Source organism: Pelophylax lessonae (assembly GCF_965119305.1).
Source record: "Pelophylax lessonae genome assembly, chromosome: 3".
NCBI lineage: Eukaryota > Metazoa > Chordata > Amphibia > Anura > Ranidae > Pelophylax > Pelophylax lessonae.
This window is the reverse complement of record NC_138770.1, coordinates 545,115,304-545,139,894: the sequence shown is the minus strand read 5'-3', so window position 1 is coordinate 545,139,894 and position 24,591 is coordinate 545,115,304. Positions and strand designations below refer to the sequence as shown.

The following is a 24,591-nucleotide window of genomic DNA, read 5'->3' as shown; positions in this document are numbered from 1 at the left end:
CTACAGCTCACCCTCTCCCCCCTGTCTACAGCTCACCCTCTCCCCCCTGTCTACAGCTCACCCTCTCCCCCCTGTCTACAGCTCACCCTCTCCCCCCTGTCCACAGCTCACCCTCTCCCCCCTGTCCACAGCTCACCCTCCCCCCCTGTCCACAGCTCACCCCCCCCCCCCGTCTACAGCTCAACCTCCCTCCCCTGTCCACAGCCCACCCTCTCCTCCCTGTCCACAGCTTACCATTTCCCCCTGTCCCCCTCCCCCCCCCACAGGTCATCTTATCTCCTTTCATCCACAGTTCACCCTACCCCCCCCCCCCTGTCTACAGCTCAACCTCCCTCCCCTGTCCACAGCCCACCCTCTCCTCCCTGTCCACAGCTTACCATTTCCCCCTGTCCACAGCTTACCCTCTTCCCCCTGTGCACAGCTTACCCCCCCCGTCTACAGCTCACCCTCTCCCCCCGTCTACAGCTCACCCTCTCCCCCCGTCTACAGCTCACCCTCTCCCCCCCCCCCCCGTCTACAGCTCACCCTCTCCCCCCTGTCTACAGCTCACCCTCTCCCCCCTGTCCACAGCTCACCCTCTCCCCCCTGTCCACAGCTCACCCTCTCCCCCCTGTCCACAGCTCACCCTCCCCCCCCTGTCCACAGCTCACCCCCCCCCCCCTGTCCACAGCTCACCCTCTCCCTCCTGTCCACAGCTCACCCTCTCCCTCCTGTCCACAGCTCACCCTCCCCCCCTGTCCACAGCTCACCCTCCCCCCTGTCCACTGCTCACCCTCCCCCCCCTGTCCACAGCTCACCCCCCCTGTCTACAGCTCAACCTCCCTCCCCTGTCCACAGCCCACCCTCTCCTCCCTGTCCACAGCCCACCCTCTCCTCCCTGTCCACAGCCCACCCTCTCCTCCCTGTCCACAGCTTACCATTTCCCCCCTGTCCACAGCTTACCCCCCCCCGTCTACAGCTCACCCTCTCCCCCCTGTCCACAGCTCACCCTCTCCCCCCTGTCTACAGCTCACCCTCTCCCCCCTGTCTACAGCTCACCCTCTCCCCCCTGTCTACAGCTCACCCTCTCCCCCCTGTCTACAGCTCACCCTCTCCCCCCTGTCTACAGCTCACCCTCTCCCCCCTGTCTACAGCTCACCCTCTCCCCCCTGTCTACAGCTCACCCTCTCCCCCCTGTCCACAGCTCACCCTCTCCCCCCCTGTCCACAGCTCACCCTCTCCCCCCCTGTCCACAGCTCACCCTCCCCCCCCCTGTCTACAGCTCACCCCCCCCTGTCTACAGCTCAACCTCCCTCCCCTGTCCACAGCCCACCCTCTCCTCCCTGTCCACAGCTTACCATTTCCCCCCTGTCCACAGCTTGCCCCCCCCCCCGTCTACAGCTCACCCTCTCCCCCCTGTCTACAGCTCACCCTCTCCCCCTGTCCACAACTCACCCTCACCCCCCTGTCACAGCTCACCCTCTCCCCCTGTCCACAGCTCACCCCCTGTCTACAGCTCACCCTCCAGCCCCTGTCTACAGCTCACCCTCCAGCCCCTGTCTACAGCTCACCCTCCAGCCCCTGTCTACAGCTCACCCTCTCCCCCCTGTCCACAGCTCACCCACCCCCCATCTACAGCTCACCCTCTCCTGCTGTCCACAGCTCACCCTCTCCTGCTGTCCACAGCTCATCCTCTCCCCCCTGTCCACAGCTTACCCCCTCCCTCCTGTCCACAGCTCACCCTCTCCCTCCTTTTCAAAGCTCACCTTCTCCCCCTGTCCACGGCTCACCCTCTCTCCTCAGTCCAAAGCTCACCCTCTCCCCTGTCCACAGCTCACCCTCTCCTCCTCTCCCCTGTCCACAGCTTACCCTCCCTCCCAGCTCTGATCTCAGCAGAAAATCCTCAAAGTCTTCACAGTCTCTCTGGAACCCCCACCCCCTCTTTCCCTCTGAAGCACTGCATTAGAGCAGTGTATCGGACTCCGGGCTAATAGGCAGAGCAGGCTTTTTTTTTCTCAGCCTATTGCAGTCCCATTCATGCAGCTCGGCCTGTCAGATTAGTGTAGCACAGAGCCGAGGCAGGCTGACGGGCAACAGGCGAGGATAGAAGCTAGCTCTGGAATCCCCCATTAAATGCTGACAGTTGTGACTTCTGGACCCGCTTTAGGGGCACCCATCAAGCAGATGTGGGGCATGTGTGCTGGCACTAGTTTACAGAAGCCAGTGGAGAAAGTGAGTGGCATAGAAAACTACCTCTACCGACTTCTGTCTTATGCGACAGGATGAGAAAGAGAGGGCTGCCGTAGGTGGCGGAATGCCGTTCTGCCTCGTTTCGGCAGAAAAAAAGCCCTGTGAAAAAGAGAAAGGAAGGTTTTTCAGAAAAGTGAAGAACTTGTCTATCAGATTCTGGGCTTTGTTTTCCTTTAATTTGGACATACTTTTTTTTCCCCAGATTTTTTAAATGGGCTGTTATGATCTTTTCCAGCTCTTGGTTGTGGCAACACTTCAAGAAGAAGTATCATCATTAAATCAAGAGAAGCGATCTCTAGAAGAACAGTGTCATTCTATTACCAGACTACTGAAAGAAGCCACTGACAAGGTAGAGTGAATAAATGCACATTGAATAAAGCCCTGTTGGTTGTGTACACACACACACACGTGTGTGTGTGTGTATATATATATATATATATATATATATAATATATATATGAGTAATGAGAGCCAGTTTTAAAAATGGTATGGCTAGATGGCTCTCTGCACACTGGTACAGGGTACAAAATAACTGCCGTTGTCTATACCAAAGAGGGGTCTTTTCCATGAGCTTCAGACTATATTTCTCTATCGCTCATTGACAGACGTAGTCTTCTTGATTCTCAAGAGCTGGGTTATGTTGTCTCCGCAGGAGTAGGACTAGGCAGAAAGACAAAACGTTCTGGCTCCACCTTAGGGGCAGTCCCTGAGGGTATATCCTCCCTCTCTCTGCTACAGGGAATCAGTTTTTTTCTGTCTAGTCAGGAGTAAGGACCTAAGTTCCTTGCTGGGATCTTTTGGTCCTGGCAAGACTTTTTTTCTTTAAGAAAAAGACATTTTTTAGGTAGTTTTCTCCAGTGTTTTTTCCTGTGAGATCTTCAAGCAAAAATGCCGGACTGGGCGACACTTGTGGTCACCCCAGCCGGCCTACGAGCGCGCGCAGACCATGGCATTGCGCTTGGTCGGCCGCGACATATTCAAGTAAGTATGCGGGGCTGGATGTTGAGATCCAGTGGTCACCCCGGTTTCTGCCTACGAGCGCGTGCAGACCAGTGCGCTGGGTCGGCCGCGACGGAGTCCCAGTAAAGGGACTGACTTTGCGAGTTAAAAGTCTCGCTTGGACGCCAGGTACCAGAGAGTCGAGGCGTCCACAAACCCCCACCCCGGTGGAGAGGGTATTGTGAAGAGAGGGTGCCTGTCGGTTCGGTATGGTGAGTAAACGTTCCCTTTTTTCCTCATTATGAGGCAGTATATATTATGGGCCCCTCCATATATGGTCAGTATATATCTGATACTTACAAGTCCCCCTTGTAATACAGCATGTGTTTGTGGGAAGTGGACTTGGTTCAAGAGCTAACACTCTACCCAGCAGACTGTAACATTACAGCAGACATAGGAGGTATAATCCTACCTTATGTGCAGTGTATCTCTGTAGATCCATATGTCACCTCGTAGCAGAGTGCAGGTGGATGTGCTGGGAAGACGATATCGGCGGTCTGCCGCCATTTTGCCGTAGACCGAATGCATGTATGTCCTCAGGTCACGCCGGCCACCATGTTTTTGGAGTCTTATGTCTCTTCTATGGGGGCGGCCATGTTTTGTGAGCCCAGCTACCTCGTGGAGGGCTGGGAACGCCGGAAGGCGTACACAGGGGGCGGAGCCACGCCTTCTGCCCGGGAAAAAGCAAACAGCTCCTTCCAGTCTGTGTAAGACAGACGCTGACTGCAGTTTGTTGGAAACTGCACTGCATCGGTTGGTGAGCCTTGGGGGTCCCTCTCTCTCTCTCTCCGGGATCGAGAAGCAGGTACTCTGAGGGGCGCTATTGCGCTAGGGGGAGACACACAAAAAAAGAAAAAAAAAAAAAAAAAAAAGAAAAAGTTTTTTTGTTTTGCTGGCAAAGGTGTCCTGTATTAACATGGACCCTGCCACTCATGTATCTCCTCCGGATCCCCTCGAGGGGTCTGCGGGATCCTCCAGCACCCCATTGACAATTGAATCTTTGTCAGCTATTATGGAAACTTTTGTGTCCCGGGTGGAAGTGGCTTGTCAGGGACAGGGCGCAAGAAAGCGACCCCCGCCTAACCCCTTATTATCTGAAACCTCGGATTCAGACTCTGAGCCTATTTCTGCAGTTGCAGGTACTTCATCTGGTATTGGTGTCTCGGGTCCTGTCTCTTCAGACAGTGAGGAGGATGTTTCGGCATCCGCCATAGCCCGAGAGGAAGCGTTGGTAAACGCACTCATTATATCTGTTCAAGAGACTTTAAGGTTACAGGGTATTCCATCAGAAATAGCTGAAACTGAGATCCCTTTTGGGACTAAAAAACGCATCAAAGTGGCGAAGGTTTTTCCATTGCCCAAATGTTTTGGCAATCCAATCGAAGAAGAATGGCGTCTGCCAAAACGCACTTTTAATATTTCTAAACGCATTGACAGGCGTTATCCGTTTGAGGAAACCCTTATTAAGAAATGGACAGAACCACCTGTGGTGGATTCACCTATTGCTAGATTGAATAAAGCCACGGTTATTCCTTTAGAAGACGCTCCGTCTTTTAAAGATCCAGTGGATCGCAAGATAGAAGCTATGTCTCGCACCATGTTTTCCTTGATTGGATCAGCTTTCAGACCAATAATTGCTATTGGTCTGGTTTCGCAGGCTGTAACTGAATGGACCAAGTGGTTACGCCGGGACTTAGAAGAAGTCCCTCAGGCGGTATCAGATTTGTTGGAACAAATGATACAGGGGTTACAGTTTGTATGTGATGCGGCGTTAGACGCCACTCCATTAATGGCGCGAGCATCAGTCTCAGCAGTGGTTCTCAGGCGTACACTGTGGCTAAAAGGTTGGTTAGCCGACCAAGGTTCCAAAAAAGCATTGGCTAATATCCCCTTTTCAGGAGAGCGTCTATTTGGAGCCAACTTAGATGAGATCATTAAGGATCTCACCGGTGGAAAAAGCACCTTTTTACCGCAAAATTTTAAAGGTAGAGGAACTCGTCAAAGACGAGGGCCTTCTTTTTCTGCTCACAAGAGGTTTTTTCGTCCAGCGGGTGAAAAAACTAAGTCCTCCAAAGCTCCTGCAGGAGGCGTCAGGGGTCGTTGGTCGGGCAAGCAAAAGCCCGCCCCCTCCAGACCTGAAGATAAACCATCCAAAGCCTGAAGGTGCGCCCCCACCCATAACTGGGGTGGGGGGACGTCTTCGCCGGTTCCCGGATCCATGGCTTTCCAGAATCCCGGACAAATGGGTTTGCGAAGTCATAAGGTCAGGGTACAAGATCGAGTTTCGATCTCTCCCACCGGCGCGATTCTTCCCTTCCAATATCCGTCTAACCGCAGATCGTTTAGAAGATCTGCGGAGAGCAGTCACAGATTTACTACAACAAGGAGTGGTAGTCCACGTTCCTTGGACAGAACGGTTTCAAGGGTTTTATTCAAACCTGTTTACAATACCCAGGAAAGAGGGCAAAGTGCGTCCAATTCTGGACTTAAGAGCACTCAATTCTTTCGTCAACATAAGAAGATTCAGAATGGAGTCCATTCGCACGGTAGCAGCCTTCCTGCATCCAGGGGATGTCCTAGCGTCCATAGACATCAAGGACGCCTATCTTCACATTCCCATTTTCGCAGGACATCAGCGTTTTCTACGCTTTTCCGTAGAGGAGAACCACTATCAGTTTGTGGCGTTACCTTTCGGTCTCGCCACGGCTCCGCGGGTCTTCACAAAGGTGTTGGCCCCAATGTTGGCACTTCTGCGCCAAAGAGGTATATCGATTCTAGGTTACCTAGACGATCTTCTGCTTCATGCAGAGTCTCCTCAGACCTTGCTACAAAACATAGAAATTACTATGATTTCTTTACAGGAATTCGGGTGGCTGGTGAACCAGCAAAAGTCATTTCTGGTTCCCACCCAGAGGCTCGAATATCTGGGTCTAATTCTAGACACAGTCAGGACAAGAGTTTTTCTTCCGGTAGGGAAACTCCGAAAGATTCAATCAGCAGTCCAGTTGTTACTGTCCAACAGCTGGTCTTCCCTTCGGACTTTCATGAGGGTTCTGGGGTTGATGGTGGCTTCATTCGAAGCAGTCCCATTTGCCCAGTCCCATACCCGAATTCTTCAGCAAGAGATTCTTCTGGACAATCAGATACGATTGAGCAAACAGACCAGAGAGTCTCTGGTTTGGTGGCTTCGGTCTCCAATGCTCAGCCAGGGAAAGTCATTTCTGCCAATATATTGGACGATAGTGACCACGGATGCCAGTCTATCCGGATGGGGAGGAATTCTCGGTCAGTTATCTGTCCAGGGACTTTGGTCCCCGGAAGAATCCAGGTTACCAATAAATGTATTGGAACTGAGAGCGATCAGACTTTGTCTGATTCACTGGACCGAGCAGCTCCAGGGCAGCCCGGTTCGGATCCAGTCGGACAATGCCACGGCCGTGGCTTATGTCAATCACCAGGGGGGCACCAAGAGTGTCCGAGCGGCCAAAGAAGTGGCTTACATTCTTCGCTGGGCGGAACGATTTGTTCCAGCAATCTCTGCGGTGTTCATTCCGGGGGTGGAGAATTGGCAGGCAGATTATCTCAGCCGTCAGACCCTGGATCAGGGGGAATGGTCCCTCCATCCAGACGTTTTCCACCAGTTGTGCCTACGGTGGGGCACCCCGGATGTGGATCTGTTGGCATCACGATTCAACAGGAAAGTTCAGAGATTCGTGGCTCGCTCCCGCGATCCTCTAGCAGAAACCGCAGACGCACTGATCGCCCCGTGGGGGCAATACCAGCTAATATATGCCTTCCCTCCTCTCGCGTTACTGCCAAGACTTCTTCGCAGGATAGAGGAGGAAGGAATCCCAGTAATCCTGGTAGCTCCGGACTGGCCTCGTCGAGCTTGGTACGCCGACATGGTCAGATGGTGGCAGACGTCCCATGGAGACTTCCTCTCAGGGAGGATCTACTGTCTCAGGGACCGATCTTCCATCCTGCTTTACGATCGCTGGCTTTAACGGCCTGGCTATTGAGACCCAGGTGCTGAAGGACAAAGGTTTGTCAGCTTCAGTTATTCCTACTCTAGTTGAAGCAAGGAAAGCGACTTCCAGAAAGATTTATCATCGCACATGGAAGTCCTACATTGCATGGTGTGAACCTTTGGGGTTCCGTCCTCGGTCTTATTCGATTAGTCGAATATTGGCTTTTCTGCAACAAGGGGTTGAGCAGAAACTGGCCTTGAGTACTATCAAGGGTCAGGTCTCAGCATTAGCTATCTTCTTTCAGAAGCCTTTGGCTACTCATTCCTTGGTGCGGAATTTCATCCAGGGGGTGCGACATCTGGCTCCGCCAGTGCACGCGCCGTTACCCCCCTGGGATCTTAATTTAGTGTTGTCGGTTCTTCAGAAACCTCCCTTTGAAGATATTAGGGAGATTCCTCTACCCACGTTGTCCCAGAAGGTGGCCTTCTTGGTGGCTATTACTTCTGCACGCAGGGTGTCAGAACTGGCCGCATTATCTTGTCGTTCACCATATCTGGTGGTTCATAGAGATAAGGTGGTTCTTCGTCCGAATCCATCCTTCCTACCAAAAGTGGTTTCAGAATTTCATCTGAATGAAGAAATTGTATTACCTTCCCTGTGTCCTAAGCCCAGTCATCCTCGGGAGTTTGCTTTACACTCCTTGGATGTGGTCCGGGCAATCAGGGTATACTTGAAAACGACAGACTCGTTTCGCAAGACGGATTCACTTTTTGTGATCCCAGATGGACCCAAAAAGGGGTTGCCTGCATCTGCCGCGACCATTTCCAGATGGATCAGACAGACGGTAGTGCAGGCTTATTCTATTAAGGGTCGGGAGCCCCCGTTCCCTGTTAAGGCGCACTCCACTCGGGCGCTTAGTGCGTCATGGGCCTTTCGCCATCAGGCGTCAGTGGTCCAGGTGTGCAAGGCGGCTACCTGGTCGTCGGTGCATACCTTTTCTAAACATTATAAAGTTGATGTAATGGCATCGTCTGATGCCTCGTTTGGCCGCAAGGTTTTGCAGGCCGCAATTTGAGGAGACCAGTGGTCTACCTCGAGGGTTTTTTCCGTTGGAAAATTTTTCTTTAGTCTCATTCTTTGTTTATAATGAGCCTTTAAAACTTCTAGTTTGGCACCGGTTGGGCCTTCTAGATTGGATTTGATTTTGTCAATCCCACCCCTCATTTGTGGCACTGCTTCTGGATGTCCCAGCTCTTGAGAATCAAGGAGACTACGTCTGTCAATGAGCGATAGAGAAAAATGGATTTTTGTAAGAACTTACCGTAAAATCCTTTTCTCTTAAGCTCATTGACAGACGTAGTACCCGCCCCTCTATCATTGAGTTGGGTTGGGTTAAATTCTCTGTACTGCTTTAAACAGAACTGATTCCCTGTAGCAGAGAGAGGGAGGATATACCCTCAGGGACTGCCCCTAAGGTGGAGCCAGAACGTTTTGTCTTTCTGCCTAGTCCTACTCCTGCGGAGACAACATAACCCAGCTCTTGAGAATCAAGAAGACTACGTCTGTCAATGAGCTTAAGAGAAAAGGATTTTACGGTAAGTTCTTACAAAAATCCATTTATTTTTGTGTAATAACTGAACAGGTGAATCAAGCTGAAGAGCTGAAGGTTGAACTAAAAGAAACTCAGGAGAAATGTCATATTCTAAAGAAAACACAGGATGAGCTAAGAGCAAAACTGGAGGTATCTCAGGATCAGGTAAAGTTCTGGTTTTATTTATGTGTTAGCCTTCTTTTGGTGTACCCTGTATAAATTTGATGTGTATAAGTGTTCATGATTTTTCATTCCAAAGCTATTAGAAGCCAACAGCAAGATGACCATTGCACAATCACAGCAAATACGGGAAGTCCAGCAGTGGAAGGAGAAAGTGAGCAGTTATGTTCCTAAGGAGCAGCTGTCACATCTGCAGAGCAGACTGTCAGAAGAACAGCAGAAGGTCCAGCAGCTCCAAGAGAGGTTGAGGTTTCACGCAGAGCAGACTAACCGGCAACTGGCCGTGCAACAGGTACATTAGAGATGCATACAATATGTATAGGTCACAATATTCCCCTGGCATATTTAGGAAATGCAGAATATTGTTATTTTCCAGGACTATAATAAAAGCACACTTTTTTTATTTTTTGCTGTACACAAAAATACACAGCTATAATTCAGAAATAGGTACAAACCACTGAATGATCAAGCTACCTTGCTATGCCTTTTTTTAACCTAGCTATGTACCATAGGACTGGTAATGGGCCACTTCCATAGGAGCCAGGACACTAAACTAACACGTCTCCCTTAATCCATTTTTGGTTTCATAGTCCCCTTTTTTTATTTGTCATGTTTTGAAGGTAAAGCACAAGTTTACTTGAAAGTGATTTAAAAGGCTGGTTTTTTTTTTTTTTTTTGTAACTGTGTTATACTCATCTGCTCTGTGCAATAGTTTTGCACAGAGCAGCCGCAAACCTCCTTTCCAGGGGTCCCCCGCTGGCACTTCTGGCTCTTCCTCTTCTCTGTGTTATCCCAAAGCAAGATGCTTGTTATGGAGGCACAGGTGCAGGCTCACTCCGAGCCAGACTGTGTGCATCCATAGACACGCACACAATATGGTTCGGCCCTACCCCTTGCTCCTTCCTCACATCATTTGACTGACAGCCAGCAGGAGTAAATGACACTCACTGCTCTCAGCTAAGAATGTGAGAGCATGGAGAGTGGAGAGAAAAACTGAAGCCGGGCACAGCGCTGGATCGATACAGATGAGTGTTAGGGAGCTGGGGGGTACTACTATTGCAAGGTTTTTTATCCTAATGCAGAGAATGCATTAAGGTAAAAATCTTTAGTCTTTACAACCACTTTAACCAGTTCAGCTCTTTGGACATACTACGTACATCCAAAGGGTGAACCTTTATTCACAGCTTGTGCAGGTTTTGTTTAGCTGGCTCCCTGCTTAAAAAATGAAAGGGATGTAGCAGCTTCATAGCTTACGATCACTTTCACACAGCCAGCAGCGTGGTGCCCACCCTCTCTCATTGGTGGCCCCCCTTATCTTGTGGTTTCTGAGCTCTCCTGCTCTTACCTGGAGCCTGGGAACACAACCCCAGGATTGGATCTCACATGCAAACAAAGAAACTGGAAGTGACATCACTTCCAGTTTCAGATGCATCATTGTCTGCCCAGTACAGCCAGGGGACACATCTAACCAAGCCGATCTGTTCTTGGTTAAATGTTGTGAAGGGCAGGGGAAACATTGGGGTCTATTGGATCCCTAATGTCACCATAAAGAGTATCTGTTGCCTGCCCAATGCTATCACATAGGAGTTTATTAACCCCTTGTGATAGCAATCAAGTACAAATAAATAAAAAAAGATTAAAAAATTACAATTATAATAGAATATATGAAAAATATATAAAAATTATATTTCTCTTACGTCCTCCGACAGTCGCCGCCTCTTCATATTCGTCACATATGGGGTATTAGACTTTGCTCCGAAGGAGTAGCTAGGCAACAGAATATGTTAACAGTAAAGCTTTAACATATCCCACCCTCAAGGGGTGGTCCCCTCAGTCAATACCCTCCTACTTCCTGCAACCATATCTCAGTTTTTAATGTCTAGCTTGTCAGGAGTGGCTGGCTCTCTCTGTGCTGGGACTTTTCTGTCCCAGACTCTTTCTTCTTTTTAATATTTTGTTTGAGTTTTTCTCTCTACCTTTAATTAGCTGTTATTTTGTCAGCGTTAGTTAGTTCTTCGGACGAAGAGGATCATGCGGACTGGGTCTCGGGCTGATCCCCCTGGTCGCAGGTCGTGGGTCAGTGGCTTCCCAGTCTGCCATCGAGCGTTCAGCCAGGTAACGCTCCTGGCATAGTGAACGACCCATCCCTGTTCGGTGCAGGGATGATTGGTGAGGTGGCTACCTCACTGGACGCTGTGCGGTTTCTTAACCCCCATTTTGTGCGTCTTGAATTGCGACTCTCCCTGCCTCATGTGCAGCGGCTTGTTCGCCTGTGCGGGTCCCCCACGCCATGGGAGGTAAGTGTATTTATGTGGGGACCTGTCTGTCTGGGGGGGTGTCAGTCTGGGACTGTGTAACCTGCCTCTATTCACACTGCTTGTCTCCCTATCTCTCGGCTGCATGCTGTGGGCTGCAAGGGGGGGGGGGAGTTGTATGACACTGTGTGTGTCAGGCTGGGCAGTGTGAGAAGCTGTGTGCTGTGGGGCATGTTTTTTTGGCATGTTTGGGCATATACAGCGATCGCTGCGGCGATCTAACATGTATTCTTATATTGGAATGTAATGTGTGTTTTAATGCACTGTGGAGCGGCGTTTTCGGCGCCAAACGACGCCATTTTGCCTGCACCCGCTCCGGCCGCATGGTTTACATGCATGGCGGCCATTTTCTTGTAGCCTCCATAGGCTTACATAGAGCGCCCTGGCAGCATCACTTCCTCTTTCCAGGAACACCGATCGAGGCAGCAGCAGCGGCGAGGGTCTCCTCAGGTTTTATCCTTCTGTTCTTGCTATCCATTGCCTGTGTTCAGTTTGCATATTCCCTGTGGGGGTCTCATTGTGCTTGAGTGTGGTGCGGTGGGCTGCGCTTGCCGCGCTTGCTAAAAAGGGGCAGTTAACCCTTGGTTGTCTGGCATTACAGGGGCAATGGATTCTCAGGAGGGCAAATTTCCTACAGTATTGGTGGAAAGCCAGGGGACCGCTGTTTCCCCCCCAGGGGGGGATTTAGCCACTATTGTGGCTGGCCTTGCTGCTCAGGTGCAAATGCTGGTGGCTGCTCAATCTACTAAAAGGCCCAGAGTTGCTCTGTCCTCTGATTCTGAGGGTGAAGGTGATGGGGCTGTTCTGGCAGGGGCCTCCTTATCGGGGTCCCGCTCCTCTCTTGATCTAGTGGGGTCTGAAGTGGAGGCTGAAGTTGAGGGGGTCGATAATTCTCCCCCTGGCTCGCCTGAAGAGCTTGCAATCATGGATAAGTTGATTGCTTCCATTAAGCAAACGCTGCGTTTGCAGGACGAGGTGTGTCCCCCCGCTGCCTTGGCGGCTTATGGGACGCAGAGAAAGCGCAGGACGCCGCAGGTTTTTCCCTGCAATGCTGATTTTCAGCGCGCTGTTAAGGATCAATGGCGCGATCTGCGCAAACCTTTTGCGGTACCAAGTAAATTCAAGCTGCGTTATCCTTTTTCGCCTGCCACTGATGAACGGTGGTGTGTGCCTCCACCAGTGGATCATGCAATTGCGGTTTTGAACAAAGCCACTGCGATTCCTGCAGAGGGTTCCCCTGTTTTCCGTGATGCCACGGATAGGAGACTGGAGTCTCTTGCCCGTCATACTTATTCTGTTACGGGTTCTATGCTTAAGGCTCTGTTTGCTTCTCTCATGGCGGCCCAGGCGATCGCAAGTTGGACGCAGATGCTTAGGCGCGTTCTAGTGGCCGATTCGGCCTCGGCGGCGACCCTGGATATGGTGGATCAGATCCACCAGGGTGTCATGTATCTGTGTGATGCGGACCTGGACCTGATTCCGTTGGCTGCACGTGTGCACAGCGTGGCGGTGTTGTCTCGCCGCCTGGTTTGGTTAAAATGTTGGTCGGTGGACCAATCTTCACGTAAGACCTTAGCCAATCTGCCTTATGATGGGTCTCGCCTTTTTGGGGAGTCCCTGGATGTGTTGATTAAGGGGATCACCGGGGGTAAGAGCACTCTCTTGCCCCATTTCCCCAAGGCTAAGGGGGCTTCTGGGAAGAAGCATGCAAATTTTCGGCCCCCTCAGGGGTCCTTTCGTGCCTTTCGGCCGCACTACAAGGGCAAACCGTTCAAAGGTCAAGGCTCTCAGAAGAAGCCCTGGTCTGGGAAACAGAAGTCCGGCCAATCCGGACCTGCAGCCCATAACAGTTCGGCCTGAAGGGGCGCCCTCACCCAGTTTTGGGGTGGGGGGACGCTTGCTCGGTTTTCTTCAGCCCTGGTTGGCCCGTGTGCGGGACAGATGGGTTCTGGAAATCGTTCGATCTGGTTACAAGATCGAGTTTCTCTCTCGGCCGGAGAGCAGATTTTTTCCCTCAAATCTTCAACTGTCTCCAGAGCGCCTGCGGGACCTGCACCTGGCGGTGCGGGACCTGAGGGCTCAGGGGGTGGTGGTTCCGGTGCCTCATCGGGACAGGTTTCGGGGGTTTTATTCCAATCTGTTCACCGTGCCCAGAAAGGAGGGCAAGGTTCGTCCGATTCTGGACTTGAAGGCTCTGAACCGCTCTGTGCGGGTTCGCAAGTTCCGCATGGAATCCCTGCGGTCGGTGGTGGCTGCCCTGGTCCCGGGGGAATTCATGGCCTCCATCGATTTGAAGGATGCGTACCTTCACATCCCCATATTCGAGGGTCATCAGAGGTACCTTCGATTTGCCATTGCGGAGGATCACTACCAGTTCGTGGCGTTGCCCTTTGGTCTCGCCTCGGCTCCGCGGGTCTTCACCAAGGTGCTTGCACCGGTTCTGGCATTATTGAGGGCCCAGGGCATTTCTGTCCTGGGGTATCTGGACGACATTCTGGTTCGGTCTGCGACCAGACAGGGTCTGGAGGAGGACCTGTCTGTCACAATGCAAACTCTGCAGGAGTTTGGTTGGACGATAAATTTTCCAAAGTCGACACTGAGTCCGTCGGTTCGTCTCCCCTATCTGGGAATGATACTGGACTCGGTGCAGGCGAAGGTCTTCCTGCCGGAAGACAAACTCAGGACTCTCCGGGAGGAAGTCAGGTCCCTCAGGGACGTTCCGAACTCGTCTCTGCGGACGTGTATGAGATGTCTGGGATTGATGGTCTCGGCCTTCGAGGCGATTCCTTTCGCACAGTTTCACACGCGGGGTCTCCAAGCGGAGATCCTGTCCAGGTGGGACGGGCGACCTCAATCTCTGGATCTTCAAATCTCGTTGAGTCTTCGCACCAGGGAAAACCTTCTGTGGTGGCTCCAGTCCCCGTTGGTGTCCGGGGGCAAGTCGTTTCGTCCGATCTCGTGGACGGTAATCACCACGGATGCCAGCCTGTCGGGCTGGGGTGGAGTTCTGGGCGTTCTGTCCGCTCAGGGGACTTGGTCGGAGGGGGAGTCTTCCCTTCCGATCAACATTCTGGAATTGCGTGCGATAAGGCTCTGTCTTCATCGCTGGACGGACCGGCTGCAGGGTTGCCCGGTTCGGGTGCAGACGGACAATGCCACGGCGGTGGCCTACATCAACCACCAAGGGGGCACCAGGAGTGCCCGAGCGGCTCGAGAAGTGGCCGACATTCTGTCTTGGGCCGAGACTCATGTCCCGGCGATAACAGCGGTTCACATTCCGGGAGTGGAGAACTGGCAGGCGGACTATCTGAGTCGCCAGACCCTGGATCAGGGGGAATGGTCTCTCCATCCGGCTGTCTTCCAGACGTTGTGCGCGAAGTGGGGTCTTCCAGATGTGGACCTGTTCGCGTCTCGCCTCAACAACAAGGTGAAGAGGTTCGTGGCAAGGACGCGCGACCCTCGGGCAGACGCGTCGGACGCGTTAGTGGCCCCGTGGCATCAGTACAGGCTGATGTACGCGTTTCCACCGATTCAGTTGCTGTCCAGGTTCCTTCGCAGGTTACACTCGGAACGCAACACGGTGATTCTTGTGGCACCGGACTGGCCTCGCCGGTCCTGGTACGCAGACCTCGTGAATCTGGCGGTCGACGCCCCGTGGCGTCTGCCTCTTCGAGACGATCTACTGTCTCAAGGACCGATATACCATCCTGCTTTACAGTCGCTGGCTTTGACGGCCTGGCTGTTGAGACCGAGGTCCTGAAGGAGAGGGGTCTCTCTCCGGAGGTCGTTCATACTTTAATCAACGCAAGGAAGTCTTCCTCGGGGAAGGTTTATTACCGTACTTGGAAGGCCTATTTTGCCTGGTGTGAGTCCAGGGGGTTTTCACCCCGCACGTACTCGGTGTCCCGTGTGCTGTCTTTCCTTCAAACGGGTGTTGATCAGCGTTTGGCGCTGGCTACGATAAAGGGTCAGGTGTCTGCTCTGGCCGTTCTGTTTCAACGTCCCGTGGCTTCCAACCCTTTGGTTGGCACCTTTGTTCAGGGTGTGCGGCATCTGGTTCCCCCGAGGCGGGATCCTCTGCCCCCTTGGGACTTGAATCTCGTTCTCTCTGTGTTACAACGTGCTCCTTTTGAACAGATCAGGGAGATCTCGTTGTCTATGTTGTCCAAAAAGGTCGCCTTTTTGGTGGCGATCACTTCGGCTCGCAGAGTGTCGGAACTGGCGGCTTTGTCCTGCAAGTCTCCGTACCTGGTTATTCATTTGGATAAGGTGGTCTTGCGACCTAATCCTTCTTTTCTCCCGAAACGATTTTCGGAATTCCATCTTAATGAGGATATTGTCTTGCCTTCGTTGTGCACGAAGCCTAAACATCCAAAGGAGGTGAGATTGCACTCTCTGGATGTTGTTCGGGCGATAAGGGTTTACCTTAAATCGACTGAGTCTTTTCGAAAGACGGACTCCTTGTTTGTTCTTCCAGAGGGTCCTCGGAAGGGCATGGCGGCTTCGGCCTCTACCATCGCCAAATGGATCAGGCAGACCATTGAACAGGCCTATGCTTTGCAGGGGAAGGTTCCCCCTGTGCCTGTGAAGGCGCACTCTACTAGATCTCTGAGTACGTCCTAGGCCTGTCGTCATGGGGCTTCTGTAGCCCAGGTGTGTAAGGCGGCGACTTGGTCGACCGTGCACACTTTCACAAAATTCTACAAAGTAGATGTTCAGGCATCGGCGGATGCTTCCTTTGGCCGCAAGGTTCTTAGTGCGGCTGTTCCCTAGGGTCCCTTGTTGGGGACTCCTGGCTGTTGGGATAAGTTTTGTATCCCCTGGTTTTTTTGTCTTTTCCTGGGTTGTTGCTCCTTTTGAGCACTTATTTTTGCTGTTGCCCAGCTGGTTTCCTTCCTTTGGTAAGGTTCCTTTCTTTGATGTGGAGACTGCGTTGCCTTTCGGCGCGGATGCGTTTCCCACCCCTCATGTTTGCACTGCTTTGGGACGTCCCCATATGTGACGAATATGAAGAGGCGGCGACTGTCGGAGGACGTAAGAGAAAACGGAATTTTTGTAAAATCTTACCTGTAAAATTCCTTTCTCTGAGTCCTCCGACAGTCGCCGCCCCCGCCCCTCTTTTGGGGTTTGATTGTATACTCTACTGCTATTCCACTAAAACTGAGATATGGTTGCAGGAAGTAGGAGGGTATTGACTGAGGGGACCACCCCTTGAGGGTGGGATATGTTAAAGCTTTACTGTTAACATATTCTGTTGCCTAGCTACTCCTTCGGAGCAAAGTCTAATACCCCATATGTGACGAATATGAAGAGGCGGCGACTGTCGGAGGACTCAGAGAAAGGAATTTTACAGGTAAGATTTTACAAAAATTCCGTTTTTGTGTTTTTGCTCTAAAATTCATTTTACTATATTTTTTCCTGAAAATTTGCATTTAATAAACATTTGCACAAATATAGTGACATAAAAATGTGCAACTATAACCTTTTTATTCTACAGGGCCTCTGCTTTCAAAAAATATATAATATTCTGGGGGTTTAAGTAATTTAATTGGCAAAAATTAAAATTTTTACACGCATGGGAACAATAAAAAAAATTGCTCTGGAGTAAAATTGGTTACAAAAACAAGGAGATTATGGAAAATGTTTAATCTTTTATTTACAAATATACAGTTATCAGAATGAGTAAGGCCAGCCATACATGGGACGAATTTCGAAATAATTTTCTTCAGAAAACCTTATCTAAGAATTTTCGTTCTAATTTCACATCATTAGTGGGCTGCAGCAATGGCCGATTTCTGTGTAGCCATTGAATTTGAGTGATCGGGCATGTTGGAAATGTTTTGAAACACAAACAATTTTCTAATCAATGATGGGAGACTCGTGTGAGATATATTTTAAAAAAAGAAATCCGCATGAGAAAAGAAAATTCCTGGAAAAAAAAAGAAAATTCCCGGAAAGAAAAGAAGATTCCCTGCCAGGAAAATTATTTTCTGTAGCAACATGAGGTGAAATTGAAGGCTTGGTTGGTCGAATTTCAAAATCAATGGTGGCATCATCAGATCGCAAAGCACAAGAAATATCTGATTTTTGAAAGAAAATTAGTTCTGAATTCGACCCATGTATGGCCTGCATAAGGGTAAAAAATAAAGGCAGGTTAGCAGTGTGAATGCTTGCGAGCTTTACATGACAGTACCAAGATTGCCTGGTAATAGCACTTGTAAATTTGAATGCCAGCCTTTGATGGCTTGCCCCTTTCACTGCATTGAAGCTAGCAATAGGGAACTATGTGTGCACACACACATTCATTTATAATATCTCTGCAGGAGGAACACGAAAGGATGCTGCGGAGGTTGGAGGAACGGATGCAGGAAGTAGAAATGAATCTAAAGAATTTGCGGGTCATGTTGCGGGAAAAAGTGGACCAGTTAAAGGAACAGGTAGGTGTAGCAGTGCAGTGGGAGGTACATTCTGGGAAATGTGCAAGTTATACTGGACTGTTTCTGCATTGGTTTTACTACTTTTTTTTTTTACATTTTGAAAATGGCAGAATATCTAGGTGTTGTGTTCCCCTTTGATGGCTACAGTTCTGTCACTAAGTTCTGTTTCTGGAATTCTTTCATAAAAGGCAATAAATTCAGTTTTTGCTGTAAAAGTGTTCTTGTTTTCCAAAACATCAAACCCATGGGAATTCCTTTTTTGACCCAAGTAGCACATCCTACTGTGCAGTGCATGTGAGGGCATCTGTTTTTTTTTTTTTCCCCTTGACAATGCAATATTGCTGTTCAGTTTATTCACTAGGGCATGTTCTGAAATTTCCAGATTATTGAATCTATTTAAAGTGCAAAGCTAGTCTTATAGGGTAACCAGTCATTTCTACTCCATTCATGTAAGCATATTAAAGGGACATATGTGTAAATACTAGGGATAGACCGATTATCGGCAAGGCCGTTATGCACTTTCCCCGATTTATCAATATCGGCGCTGGAACTGGCCGATATTGCCAATATTTTTGTGATGTCGTTCTGCCTTCTTAGGCTGCCTCCCTCACCTTGGACAGCCTGGTCTGGAGTCGGGACTAGTCTTGCGGGAGTGTATCACAGCCATACACCCACCCACAGCAGTCTGGTGCCAGCCAGCCACCCACATCCACAGGCCCTGTACCAGCCAGCCACAGGCACTGTACCAGCGAGCCAGCCACCCACAGGCCCTGTACCAGCCAGCCACAGGCACTGTACCAGCCAGCCACCCACAGGCCTTGTACCAGCCACCCACCACAGGGTGCCAGCCAGCCATCCACCACAGGGTGCCAGCCAGCCACCCACCACAGAGTGCCAGCCAGCAAGCCAGCCACCCACCACAGGGTGCCAGCCAGCAAGCCAGCCACCCACCACAGGGTGCCAGACAGCCAGCCAGCCACCCACCACAGGGTACCAGCAAGCCAGCCATTAATCATTAAACAAAATTAACATGTTCAGTACCAGATTTGTGTTAAAAATTGTCTTTATTTTTCAAAACTTTAAATGTACAAAATATCGGCCCATATCGGCAGATACCGATACGTTGTGACCAAAATATCCGTATCGGTATCGGCCCTGAAAAAAACATATCAGTCTATCCCTAATAAATACCTGAAGAAGGAAAACATTTCACATGATAAACTTTTAGCGGTCTGACATTAAAATAGTGTGGATTAAAAGACAAGTTCACCTTTTGAACAATGTATTTGGGTTGTAACATGTTCAGCACCTCCCCACCCCCTTTGCCCTTTTCCTGTGACAGCGTGTGGGGGCACAGCTGCGTCAATAATTCACAGAGATCTGTATATGAATAAACTAAAGTCCTGTTTGTCACTGGAGCAGATGGACTTGTAGTTGCAATGGACTGCGAGCGTGCTGATCAGTGGGCTCGTCATGCATTCGTGTAGCGGTACCCCCGCAGGAGCCGTTTAGATATTGGTTTGCCCATGCCTCCCACTGATTTTTCCACAGACAGATACAGGGTATATTCACACAGCCAGGTGCACACGCTCTTCCGCTCGTTACCTTCAATGACCACTCTAGGGGATTTGTTTTTGTGTTTTATTTGAAGAACTTGTATAGGAGAAGGGATTTAGTAGGATACTCCAAATTAACTATTCACAGGTGAGGACAGCTCTCTCAATAGAACTGTATCGCAGATCATCTGCAGAACTATACAGCGCCTGCATGCCTTGGGGCACATCCTCTTCTAATTGGCCAGGGCTGTACAGATATCCATGCTCTTGCCTGCCAGGTTTGCACCCACTGTCCAATACACTCCATAGCTATTGGATAAGTGTGAAACTCTCAAGACAGCATAGCAGCACCAGAGTACACTTAGCAGATCTCACTAAACAATCTCTGCTCTCTGTTAAGCAGACAGCACTTAAATTTGCCTAGCTGTTTCCCTGTTAAGCAGAGAACCAAAAACTGAAGCACAAGTGTGGGGGAGGGGTTAGGTCAGGAACTCTGTTAGTGTTGGCCTCACAGAATACTAAATTCTTTGCACACCGTATGAAGATGGCATCCTGCTCACCATCCTCATTGCGCAGGTCAGAGTAAGGAGAATCTTCTCTCTCTTCAGCATCTGTTTCGACTTCTGACCCCCACTCTGCGATCCCTTCCTCTAGAGACACATAGCGGAATTGAAAACTAGGCCACCCCACATCAATGATCTCCGGCCCCTCCTCACCTGAGGAACTTGCAGACTTTGGCCTCTGGATCTTCTGGGTCCCCTCTGCCCCTTTAAGAGCTGGACATCCCCCTTGCTGCACAACCACAGACTTCCACAGGGTACTAACTGGTCTCCCATATCGGTCAGTGTTCACCTCTGCAAGTCAGTCTGCTCTCCAGGTTCTCTGCTCACACATGTAACAACCCCAGCACTTCGGCTCACTACGGCGTTTGCCATCTTGTTGCTCCTCACGCGTCTCTCTCTCTCCGCTACACCTGGCAGTGAAAGTGACATCACAGTTTCTCCCTGCTCACTGGATTGACGGACCGTTAGCGGAAACTCTGCCCACATCCCCAGACTAGCTGACTCCTTGGCGGTGGCTCCTTCTGCTGGACAGACCTTTCTAGCATGTCCTTTCCCGTGTTGCACATTAACTCCTTCATTGCTGCCATTTGAACACTGCTACATGGACAGCAGCTTCACCTGTACTTGCACGAATCTCAGCCACACTCCTTCTCTAGTGCACTGACTGAACTCCTTCTCTGCAACTGTTTGAGAATGTCCTGTTACTAATGGCTGTGTAGAAGACCTTTTACTCAGTCATATATACACTGGAGCAACCCCTGGCGCTCGGACTCTCATGCCCCGGGTAAAATCTTTCTTGGCCATCAGTTACTTTGGTATTAGTAAGCCGTGCTGTAATACCTTTTCTGTTATTTACAGGCTGTGCTGAAATGCAGATAGTAACATGCTCTCTGGCGACTCTCCTGCCTCTTTCCAGGCAGCTTCTAACTCCCTCCATGCCATCACTTGGAAATGCACATGCACTAACAAATGTTTAGAGGACATTACCCTTCATGACACAATACTGTTTCTCTTCGATTGGTGTCCCGCAATCCACACAGCAAGACATAACACTTTCTTGGGACATGACAATTTCCTGAAAACGTTACTTGGCCGTTGCTGGTAGCCACCACTGCGATAATTCAGGGGATAATTGAGGACGAGCCCCCACGTGTAGCGATACCCCCGCAGGAGCCGCTTGGATTTTGGTTTGCCCGTGCCTCCTATTGATTATTCCACAGCCAGATACCTTGTATTTTCATGTGTTCCAGGTGAACACATTCTTCCGCTTGTTATCTTCAATGACCAGTCTAGGGGATTTGTTTTTGTGTTTTATTTGAAGAACTTGGATATGAGAAGGAATTTAGTAGGATGCTCCAAATTAACTATTCACAGGTGAGGACAACTCTCTCAATAGAACTTTATCGCAGATCAAAGTCCCTTTGTAGCTGAAGGAACTCGGTGAACCTCACCTCTTCAAGACACTAGCCAATGTCTTCTTTAGCTTGCACCCAGTAGCTGACTCCTACCACCCAGAGGGGGATCTAACAGCACAAGTCCCAGGAATCCCCTGTGGGGGGTCTGTACTCACAAGGCTCCTGAAGCACACATGGCAGCCTTCCTCAGTAATACCAGACAGGATCCACTGACATCCTCCCTTAGTCAGCTCTCATAAGGACCATGGGTTGCAACTTCAATGTTTCAGACACTCAGGTCGACCACCTGAGGCCTCATAGCAGCCTGTGCTGAGGAGAGGCAGCAGCCCCCTCCCCACCTGGACCTCTCTCTAGAGGTAGACTGGGCCACGAGCCCATGTGCTCTTCAGATATAAATGCAGGTACCCAGTATGCCTTGGGGCACATCCCTTTCTAATTGGCCAGGGCTGTACAGACATCCATGCTCTCGTCTGCCAGGTTTCCACCCACTGTCAAATATACTCCTTAGCTGTTGGATCAGTGTGAAACTCTCACAACAGCATGAGCAGCACCAGAGCACGCTAAGCAGACTTCGCTAAACAATCACCGCTCTCTGTTAGGCAGACAGCACTTAGATTTTCCTAGCTGTCCCCCTGTTAAGCAGAGAAACCAAAAGTTATATACACTCACTCTAGCACCTACCTAGGAGGGCGCTACGTTCACATTTCCTCCAGCGTTCAAACTGAAAGCCCTGTGCAGGTACAGACAGAAATCTGGATGGAAAGTGTACAGGAGCCTGACGTTGGTAAAAACCTTCCAAACGCCTGAAAGGTGCCTAGCACATGGCACTCAAACTAAAAACTATGATATCCCCAGTGCTCAGTAGCATGATAGAATGTTAACTAAAAAAAATATATATACATGTACATACAATATGTGCAAACTGGGAAACATTAGTAAAGTATGCTGCTGCCTTGCCATTGAGATGGAGCTCCATCTGTGGAACAAAAACTAAACTTAGGCGGATCTCATTAGTAAGGTATGCTGCTGCCTTGCCATAGAGGTGGAGCTCCATCTGTAGAAGCGGAGAGACAGTGCAAGGACCATAGTACAGTGTCATTGTCAAAATCTTTATTGAATTCTCAAATAGTTCTACTCACAAGGTATAAACCTCATAAATGGAGTGCACTAGAATGCAGGCTTCAGCTCAAGCTCCAGCAGTGATGGTCATCTGGGAGCTGGAACGATTGAGGCTGAGAAATACCTTCATCTTCTCCACCCCCACATCAGACTAGTTTACATGACAGTTCAAATGCTGTTCATTTATCCCTCTTCTCATTGTGGTTGAGGCGGCACCTGGAAGTGGTTCAGTAGCTTCTATCCCATTTATATTCGAATGCTCTCCATTCATAGGCGTGTACTCAGTTCTGCACACCTGTGACCAAGCCGGTGACTGGCAAGCACCACTCTCTGCTCAGTGAAGACTGAGAACTGAGTGATTAGCGGGCTTTGATCGTTCTCAGTCTTAAAGCCAGGGGGGACCAATGCTGCGTCCACCTAGGTGAACTATAATACACAAGATTAAAGCTTATACTGTGTGAGTGTGTGTGTGTGTGTGTGTATATATATATATATATATATATATATATATATATATATATAAATATATTATAATCTTGCAGTCACATTTAGTACCTGCTTTTTCTCCTGGGAGACCTCTCCCCCAACTTTGTTTTTTGGTATTCACAAAGTTTAGTATGTTTGTTTGTTATTTTGAAATCCCACACTTCCTTTTTAATAAATGTACGTGATAGAACAACTCCATAACGCAGTGGATTTAGGCCCCGACCACACTGGGGCGATCCGACTTCCCGGGGCGACCTCACAGGTCGCGGCGCGCTGCTTGCACCGCGACCTCGGAGCGGCCGGCACGGACTTCATAACATTGAAGTCAATGCAGGTCGCTCCAGGTCGCCCCAAAGAAGCTCCGGACCCTTTTTCTAAGTCGGAGCGACTTGTGTCGCTCCTATTAGAATGGGTCCACAGCTTCTCTATGTCAGGTGACCAGGGCGCCTGACAGGTCGCCCCAGTGTGAACGGGGGCTTAGTCCCATCATACTGTAAGTAAATGCATGTGCTAATAAGATGCACTCTTTAAAGAAGGGGGTTATTACCTCTGACATTTTTACTTATTAGGCCCTATTGCCGTGGCATGCACCTTGCTTTTGCACTACCTATTATTTATTATTCTTTTATTATTTTACACTCTAGAAGGATCTTTATTGCATAGTGTGTTTAGTATTACACAATTTTTCTCTACTATTTTTAAAATGTATGGTTCATGCATTATATAGCGCTTGTACATATTAGTGACAATGGTTCATACTTAAAGTTAAACAGTTGCATTGCCTGATAGCATGATGTGACTAAAGGCCCTGTGCTATGAAGTTGTTCTGTCGTGTACATATATTTTTGAGACATTAAAAACATTTATAAAGCATCAAATAAGAGGCGTGTGATTCTATTTTTGTTGGTTACTGGCACCATATATTGTATATATGTTAGGTGGTGATGGATCGCTTTCTAATGTACATATTAACATATTGTTCTGTTATAGATTGATGTAGATACCTCTACTAATCCAGCAAAAACTTTATTCATTTTTGTATTTTTAACAGCTGGAGAAGAATGCAAAATCAGATATCTTGCTGAAGGACTTGTATGTGGAAAATGCCCAGCTGATGAAGGCTCTGCAGGTGACTGAGCAGAGACAGAAGAATGTAGAGAAGAAGAACTATCTCCTGGAGGAGAAGATTGCAGCGCTGAACAAAGTCATTAGGAAAATTGCACCTGCCTCTCTGGCAGTTTAATGCTGGATCTGCACTGAGAGACTGATAGGAACTGATGACTTAGTAGTCAGTGACTCAGTGTTACTGCATCCCAGCCTTTGTCAGTATATGGCATCTCAGGGTGACTTTTAGAGCAAAACCTTAATGCCCAAAGCATGAGATGGGGTTTGATAGAGACAGCCAATGGAATCTTCATTGCATAAGCACGTTTCCTTGTTTTGGCCAAGCTTCCTTTTTTTGGAATTCAGCAGGTATGCCTGGTGCATGCCATATGTGGGCAGAACAATGGTAATTATTTCTTCCTATGAGATTGGCTGCCCAGAATTATAGGTAAGGGAGCACCCACAGCAATATAAACATTTATCCACCATATGTAATTGGCACTCTTTTACCTATCATCTCATGTCAGAGGGCCACTTTACTTCCAGTTGTACAGAGGAGTCTATAAAGTGCAAAATAAAAAAGTAATGTATGATGACCTAAACATATTTACTAATAACAAGACAATCCC

General features: G+C 49.4%; 1 protein-coding gene across 3 annotated transcripts in view; it reads left to right on the top strand.

Annotated features, from left to right (window-relative positions):
• Nucleotides 1–24,199, top strand: part of NINL (ninein like) — a 246,067-nt gene extending 221,868 nt beyond the window's left edge. For all 3 annotated transcript variants that reach the window (XM_082252540.1, XM_082252541.1, XM_082252539.1), the window contains 5 exons: nt 2,465–2,578; nt 8,839–8,952; nt 9,047–9,259; nt 17,606–17,719; nt 23,910–24,199. In XM_082252540.1, coding sequence (XP_082108666.1) covers nt 2,465–2,578; nt 8,839–8,952; nt 9,047–9,259; nt 17,606–17,719; nt 23,910–24,101 — 747 coding nt within the window. In that variant the 3' untranslated portion in view covers nt 24,102–24,199. The remainder of the gene's footprint in view (nt 1–2,464; nt 2,579–8,838; nt 8,953–9,046; nt 9,260–17,605; nt 17,720–23,909) is intronic.
• The last annotated feature ends 392 nt before the right edge of the window (nt 24,200–24,591 follow it).